This window comes from Mytilus trossulus, chromosome 8 (assembly GCF_036588685.1).
Source record: "Mytilus trossulus isolate FHL-02 chromosome 8, PNRI_Mtr1.1.1.hap1, whole genome shotgun sequence".
Lineage (NCBI taxonomy): Eukaryota > Metazoa > Mollusca > Bivalvia > Mytilida > Mytilidae > Mytilus > Mytilus trossulus.
In genome coordinates this window covers 51,556,056-51,563,953 of record NC_086380.1, presented here as the reverse complement: position 1 = coordinate 51,563,953, position 7,898 = coordinate 51,556,056, and the positions used below count along the sequence as shown (strand labels likewise).

Here is a 7,898-nt window from a genome sequence, read left to right as displayed (position 1 = left end):
ACAGTAACACCTGATTCTAATGCTTTTGTTGTTACATTAATACCTGATTCTATTGCTGTTGTTGTTACAGTAATACCTGATTCTAATGCTTTTGTTGTTACAGTAATACCTCATTTTTATGGTTTTGTTGTTACAATCATACCTGATTCTAATGCTCTTGTTGTTACAGTAATACCTGATTCTAATGCTTTTGTTGTTACAGTAAAACCTGATTCCTATGCTGTTGTGTTACAGTTATACCTGATTATTATTCTTTTGTTGTTACAGTAAAACCTGATTCTAATGTTTTTGTTGTAACAGTTGTAAGGGAGGGGGTCGGTGACAACACCTCCCGGGACGTGTAGCGGCCAGTACTTCGCCCCTTATTCGATCCTCGGGATACCTGTTATCAGATTATGGCTGAACAACAGACAATGTTTCAATTGAAATTATATTTATTCACAAATGTACAATAATTGCATGTATTTAACAAAGTCGGATTAAACAAGAGTATGAAAACTTTCTTAAACGGATAGTAGCTACGATTTTCACTAAAATATGACTTAAACTTAAAATGCCGAATTTTAAACAAATAGAAAGAATAAAAAGGTAAAAATCTATTCCCGTTGTCATTTCATGTGGTTTAAAGAAGATTTTTAGAGTTTTAACCACGTAAATGAATTTTTATCTGTAGATAAAATATCCCTGTTAAGACCGCCTTTATTCATACGACCTTTATAGTTGACCTGTGTTTGACCATCAAATGCGCATGCGCATCTCGTAAATGAAAGTAAACATGTCGGATAGAGGAAATTCAGCGCGAGGAAGAAAACGTACTCTTACAGATTCTGCAAGAAAGAGGAACAGAAAAGATGCCCAGGCCGCTTATCAGAAGTCGAAAATCCACATTGGAGACGAGATTGATCGTTGGAATGACCTGAAAGACCTGTTACGTCTAGAAAATCATACACAAGTTGCTAAAATTCTGTTGGACAGGTTAGTGTGTTGTTTACATTTATATCTTCAAATTTCTTGTTCCAAAACAGACTTTTTTCATATTTCAAAGAAGCACACTGCTTCTTATTTGTTTATATATAGCCAAATGATGTTTGTTTACTTAATTCTGTATGAAGAAATGTATGAAAACGCGATAATTATAAGTGTAAAGAAATGCGTTTATTCACGAGGCCCCGCAAAGGGGAAATCTTAACTTAGTGTTATTAAAAGGTTATTCGGCATTTCATCTATAATTTCAATTGATTTAAAGTTAAAATATCATTCATAGGTATGCAATTCAAGACAGAAATATCAGTCCAAGAAAGAGATCAAACTTGGAAGGCAATGAAGTGTTCAAAACACCAACACACACTTCTCCCAGTACCAGCATGAAAAGTGCAACACCAGATCACAAAGTCACGACTCCCAGTAAAAAATCAAAATATGAAGAATTTAAAACTCCATCAAATGTTGCTCAATCCAGTCCAAGTATGAGTTATGCAACACCAGATCCAAAAGCGTTGACTTAACACCAGGTCCTCTTGCTGACAATATTCAGCCCATGTCTGATATGTCCAGAATTTCATCTTCTGAGAGTGAAAGACAAGCTGAGTATGTATTTGCTAACAGCATGCCTCAAATGATTACAAAGTTTACAATTTATTTTAATTCTTAATTTATACATACATTTTTTGTACATTTAAATTGTAAAATGATGCTGATTGGGAAATTAAAAAGAAAAAGTAAATAAAGGTGTTTCATTTATATAAAAACTTGGGCAATTTGCGTAGATTGAATGTGGAATTTATAAATACTTCATGGTTTATTTTCAGCGATTCTGATGCACATATCTCAGGAATTGAAGAATTACCAAGTCGTAGACGGTCACATTTGAAAGAATCCAGCAGTTTCATAAATCCTTTTGAGTAAGTTTATTTTGAAAAAAAAAGATATTGAATTGAAAACAAATGGCAGCTCTTTTTAACTTGGTGATCCAAAAATGTAGAAAATATTTTATACCACTGAACTTATTTATTGATAATGTCGCCTATATAAGGAACTTGTTATATTGTTTTTAAATGTTTTGCTAGTCATACATACTTATATCGCCTGTTAAGTTACATATATATGGATACAAATGTTCTTTATAATTATTTTTATAATTTTCTTCTGCTTTTAGATTAACAATTGATATAACAGAAGTAAAAAGCAACAACAGTGATTCAGATGTTGAGGATTATGAGCCTAGCTTGAATATTTCTTTTGGGTATGTATTTACTTTCCTTTTAGTTTCATAAGGCAACTATAAATTGCATTGTAATTGAAATTTTTTATAGAGGTCTTATTATCAAGATATTTTAAACATTCTAGGAATTAGTAAACCTCACTGCTTCTTCATATCAATTTAGTCCTAAATGTACAAAAAAAGATATTGATTACACATATCTATATAGACTTTCATTTGTATTAGATATCTTATTTTATTTCAGTGAGGCTGATGACACGAGAAATATTATAGAAGAAGATGAAGAGGATGAAATTGATAATGATGAGCCTGAGCAGACAGATTTTTATTCTGGTCCTGGTGTAAAACGCATCGACTCTGATGAAGAAGTTCACGATTTTTTGGCAGACCACCCATGTCTTGCCTTTTACAGTCAGCTTCTCAATTTATCGATGACCTCTATACAGAAAATATGCAGCGTTAAAGGATGTGGTTAAGAGGTTGACATCGAAAAGGAAGTGGTTGCGTCAGCTATTTATCTGAAATGGGTAAATTTCTTAATTCTACAAATTCAATATCTCCTGTTAAGGTGTTTTTTTTTATACAATGCAAGAGAAATAATTTGATCCATCCATTTTTGGGAGTCAAAACACATTCGTAAACAATAATGATATTATATATATTTTAAATTATACAATTCGTGATGATTTTTACATTTTTTTTAGGTATGTCAAAATGGTCACATTGCACATAAATGGTGTTCCCAGCCAATATTGAACAGAGGTATACATAGTGGTGATATGATGATAGCAACAAGTGTTGTTCTCTCAGGGAGCAATTTTCAAAACATTTCAATGTTTGCCAGATAATCTACCTTTTTCAAGATACAACGCCACTATGTGATACCATCAGTAGATGAATACTGGATTGATCACCAGGATGCTATTTTAAACAGTTTTAGAGGACAGGATTTGGTTATTCTTGGTATGTACTTTATACACATTTTATAACATTTCAATTTCTATAACAGCAACTGCAGCTCTTTAACCCTGGCTTTGTTTCAGTTTGTAAGTTATAAGTATCAGTGAAAAAAATTTGGTAAGAGGTATACATCATTGATAAATAATTTAAAAAGAATATGTAAGAAGTATACATCATTGATTGATAGATTATTTAGAAAAAAAACCATGTCTGAATACTTGTCAATAGCGTTGAAAAGCAAAGCAACTTAAATATTATTTTTTGGTTTAAAGAGGATGGACGAATGGACAGCCCAGGACACTCAGCCCAGTATTGCTCCTATACCTTCATGCAGAACATCAGTAAGCAGATTTTGTGCATTGTTACTATGGACAAAAGAATGACAGAAAAGAAAAGCGCAAACTTAGAAAAGGCTTGTTTTTTTAAAGTGCCTCAATTTTCTTTTAGATAAAAGTCTTAGTATAACAGAAGTAGTGACTGATGCTCATGTACAGATTGCCTCCATCATGAGTAAGTAAAATTTTTCAAGTTTAGTTAAAAAGTGATATAGGGTAAATATTGATGAGATATCAACCGATCAAATTAGTGCGACTATATATTATCTCTTATATTGATAAAAAACATTACATTCATAATGCCAATTATTGTGTTTCTATAAATTCAAAAATTATTGCATGCATTTATTATTGCGATTTTTTTTAATTTAGACTAAAATGCGATTTTAATTGTTATTCTGAAATATCATGTTTGATTCATTTATTAAAAAATGTGAGTTTTAATTTTTGCAATTGTTGGAAATCTTATTTCGTTACAATGTATTATTATTTCAAGGCTCAATCTTGCTTTATTATCTTGCAGAAAAAGGACTATCCAGATGTGAAGCATTCATGGGATGTTTGGCATGGTACCAAAAATTTAGGGAAAAAGATTATCAAAGTAAGAATTGTGTATGAACATTTTTTTTTTGGGGGGGGGGGGGGGGGTAAACAGCAACCCCTCACTGAAACCATTGTTATTTGAGACCAGCTTTCGAGGTCTGATAAGTTCAATGTCTGATCACCCAGGTCTAGATTATTACAGACTATAATAGATCTTCAATTTGCATTCATTCGTTATTAATAAAACTAATAACTTGGGCAAAAACAACACAAGAACCGGAGCAGATCAAGGAACTATATATCTGGTTAATGCGTAGACCTTTTTAAAATCCAGATCATTGTACTGTATATATGTTTGGACTTAAAAAAATCATCAACTTTATTTGTTATGATATATCAGAAATTGAAACATTTTTTTTTTTGTATTTAGGCAGGTCAATACAAAAAGTGCAAAGAATTGCTGGAATGGACAAAAGATGTGGTGAATCATTGTTGGTACACTGCACAAACATGTAACACTAAAGATGAGTTCATGGTGAGATTGATGTTTTTATTCATCTCTGTTTCATTACAAGTTCAAACTATTTTTTTATAATATTATCCCATTTATGATATAGCTTTTATAATACTATTTTTATCTGTGTTTTGGTCAGCTTCCTTATTAATATATTACACCAAAACATGAATTGAAATACAAAATATCCAGTCTTATGTGTACCTAAGAAATATATATGATCATGATAATTACAAAATATGTATGTTTAAAAATATAGGATGAATTGTATTTCAGATTTTTTTTTATAAATTGTACATAATATTTACCGTAATGTGATTGGTGGCTTATTTCAGGGAATGTGGATTGGTGTTCTGCACCATGTAGTAGATGAACACGAGTGGATTTTTGCGTATAGCACTAGTAACAAGTGTGAACATGGACCCTTGTCGTCAGAAAGAGATAAAGGATGGTTGAAGAAAGATTCACCAGCACATTGTGCATTGAGAGATATAGTCATTAACAAAAGACTGATCAACAATATTCCACACTATACTAACTGCAGGTATTACAATACAATTAGGTCATCATATTATTTGAACATAAGAAAGGTTGATATATATAAAGCTTATAGGATAAAAAAACGTTTTTTCAAAAACTTTTGCTTTGCTGTGAAAAAATTTACATTTTATTTGGAAAGATCCTTTTCATCATTAACACGTAGTTGCAGAAGATTTATACCTTTCTATAAGATATTTTAAAAAGGATATATATTTTTTTATTATTATTAATTTATTTTTGTGTATATTTCTTCATGAAATCTAAAAAAAAAATATATTTCATTCAGAAGTACAGCAGAACTGGAAAATTTCCAGAATCTGATTCTAATGTATGCATCAAAAAGGCATTCATACAGACCACCAACATATAGATGTCGGAACTTGTTGGCAGCTTTAGACCATAATGGTCACATTGGTAGACCAATTTTAACAAACAAAGATGGATCAGTAAGGTAAAAATATATATTTTTCAATATGTTGTTTTCCCTTGTGCAAAAGCAAATTTTTTTTTTTTTCAATATTGTTTAGCAGCTTTCTCTTATTTAAATGTATTATGCTTTCATTGTTTATCAATATTTCAATATTTTTTTCCCCCAGGTATCAGAGAGTGTTTCAATAAAAAAGCAGCCGCTGGTCTGTAACACCTTGCAAAACTTTGAAGGATTATGCCTACATACCTCAGATTATTGAGAAATTTTTTATGAAAAGACTTGCTGATGAAATTGGAATGAATCAGAGGATGATCCTAGAAATTGATGACCCCAGGAGAGTGTCAGCACACCTTGCACCAGTTCCACCTCCACCTACCCAGCAGATTGTTGAGTCACAGCGATCAAGATTCACTGATGAAAGCTCGAACAGGACCAATGATGACATGACCAATGATGACATGGACAGGACAATTGACTACTGGGCAGAATAAATTTTATTAAGCCTTCAAAACAATTATTATTTCTATGACAGTTGGTTTTCTCAGTTTCTTTGTTCAAGCCTTTTGCCTATCTTTTTTTTATCAACAAAAATCACAAAAATCGCTTACGGGACTTCTTTGAATAAGATTTAAGACTTTTCTATATGGGCATTGCTACTTCCCAGCTACAAATCATGGAGCATTTAGGAGAAGATTAATGTCTGGTTGCCTTGGAGATCTGTTCATGGTGTCTTTTTGTGTTGGGATGTATAAGTACCTGGCCACGTCCACTTGTCTTTTTGTCCATCTGATGAGTTCCTTTTTAAACTGATTTTTATTGTTCGCTTTTATGTTATACTGTTATACCACTGTTCCATGTTAGCGGAGGATTGGGATCCTGCTAACATGTTTAACCCCCGCCACATTATTTATGTATGTGCTTGTCCCAAGTCAGGAGCCTGTAATTCAGTGGTTGTCGTATGTTTATGTGTTACATATTTGTTTTTCGATTGTTCATTTTTTATATAAATAAGGCTGTTAGTTTTCTTGTTTAAATTAATTTACATTGTCTTATCAGGGCCTTTTATAACTGACTATGCGGTATGGGGTTTGTTCATTGTTGAAGGCAGTACGGTGATCTGTTCACTGGTACACTACTGACAAAAAACAACAAATATATACAATAAACAGTTTATACATATTTAATATGCTATATTCATTATCCCAGACGACCACCAATAAAACCCCTGTAATTTCCAAAACTATCTGGATATTTGTCTCTAATCTTCCAGACACAGCAACTTGGAATGACCCTTCTGTCATAAAATAAACGGTTTCAAATTTAAAATGAAATTAAAGTGTTCCCAGAGTTACACAGCCAATTTTGCATAGGTACTATGTCTGTACCAAACATCTGTAGTACTGGAAATCTACTTTTCATATTCAGTACTATTTTGTTACTCTAAAATTATTGTAATATTTAGGTACCTATATTTTACAGTACTTGATTTGTACTTGAAAATTTAAGTACTACATATTTTTGGTTACAACGTTACATTTTCAGCATTTTGATAGTATGTCTATTTCAAATCTCTTAAAATTATAATTTTCAAACATGGAATATTGTGATCACTTTTGGTATTATTTTTGTACCAAAATTTTAAGTACAAATCAAGTACTGTAAAATACAGGTACGTAAATAGTACATTAATTTTTAAGTAAAGAAATAGTACTAAATATCAAAAGTAAATTTTCAGTACTACAGATTTCAAGTACAAAAATAGTACCTATGCAAAATTGGCTGTGTAGTCTTAAAAGTAAAATTAGCTTCGCGTTGTGTTTTAAAGTAGTACTTTGCACCAAAAAGGGGTGACTTACTCAGGCAAACTGCACCGAAGAAGTGGCTAGCTCTAGCCTCGAATGGAATGATATATTCCGGCGAGTTTTTGGAGGCCTGTGCATGGCCGATTCCGACTGAATATCAAATGAAATTCTTAACTTGTCATTAATCAGGAGAACTTGAAAAGAGAAGGTACTGAAGAAAAGTTAAATAAATGAATATTCTTAAAACATTAAAGAAACATCAAAAGTTAATACTAAATTAACAATCCTTACTTTTATCTTCATATGTTTTAGTCAAATTCATCTTAAAATTGATATTTAAAAACTAAAAAATTAATCTGTCCAAATGAATGCCTGGTGCTAATTCTTTTATTGTAACAGTTATTCCTGTTTCTGATGCTTTTGTTGTTACAGTAATACCAGATTATAATACTGTTGTTGTTACAGTAAAACCTGATTCTAATACTTTTGTTGTTACAATTCTTCCTGATTTTTAATGCTTTTATTGTTACAGTAGTATCTGATTATAATGGCT

At 31.6% G+C, this 7,898-nt stretch overlaps 1 protein-coding gene and 1 pseudogene across 1 annotated transcript; both read left to right on the top strand.

Annotated features, from left to right (window-relative positions):
- The first annotated feature begins 775 nt into the window (after positions 1-775).
- Positions 776-1,526, top strand: LOC134727747 (uncharacterized). The gene is made up of 2 exons (XM_063592133.1): positions 776-975; positions 1,265-1,526. The coding sequence occupies exons 1-2, from the start codon at positions 776-778 to the stop codon at positions 1,503-1,505; spliced, it is 441 nt and encodes a 146-aa protein (XP_063448203.1). The 3' UTR covers positions 1,506-1,526.
- A 1,009-nt stretch (positions 1,527-2,535) lies between these two features.
- Positions 2,536-6,534, top strand: LOC134681975 (uncharacterized; annotated as a pseudogene).
- The last annotated feature ends 1,364 nt before the right edge of the window (positions 6,535-7,898 follow it).

Bases quoted from the DNA above. Each gene is read 5' to 3' on its own strand.
- LOC134727747 (XM_063592133.1), top strand. From the start codon at position 776: ATGTCGGATAGAGGAAATTCAGCGCGAGGAAGAAAACGTACTCTTACA. The intron at 976-1,264 runs GTTAGTGTGTTG...TATCATTCATAG, and splicing joins GCTAAAATTCTGTTGGACAG to GTATGCAATTCAAGACAGAA.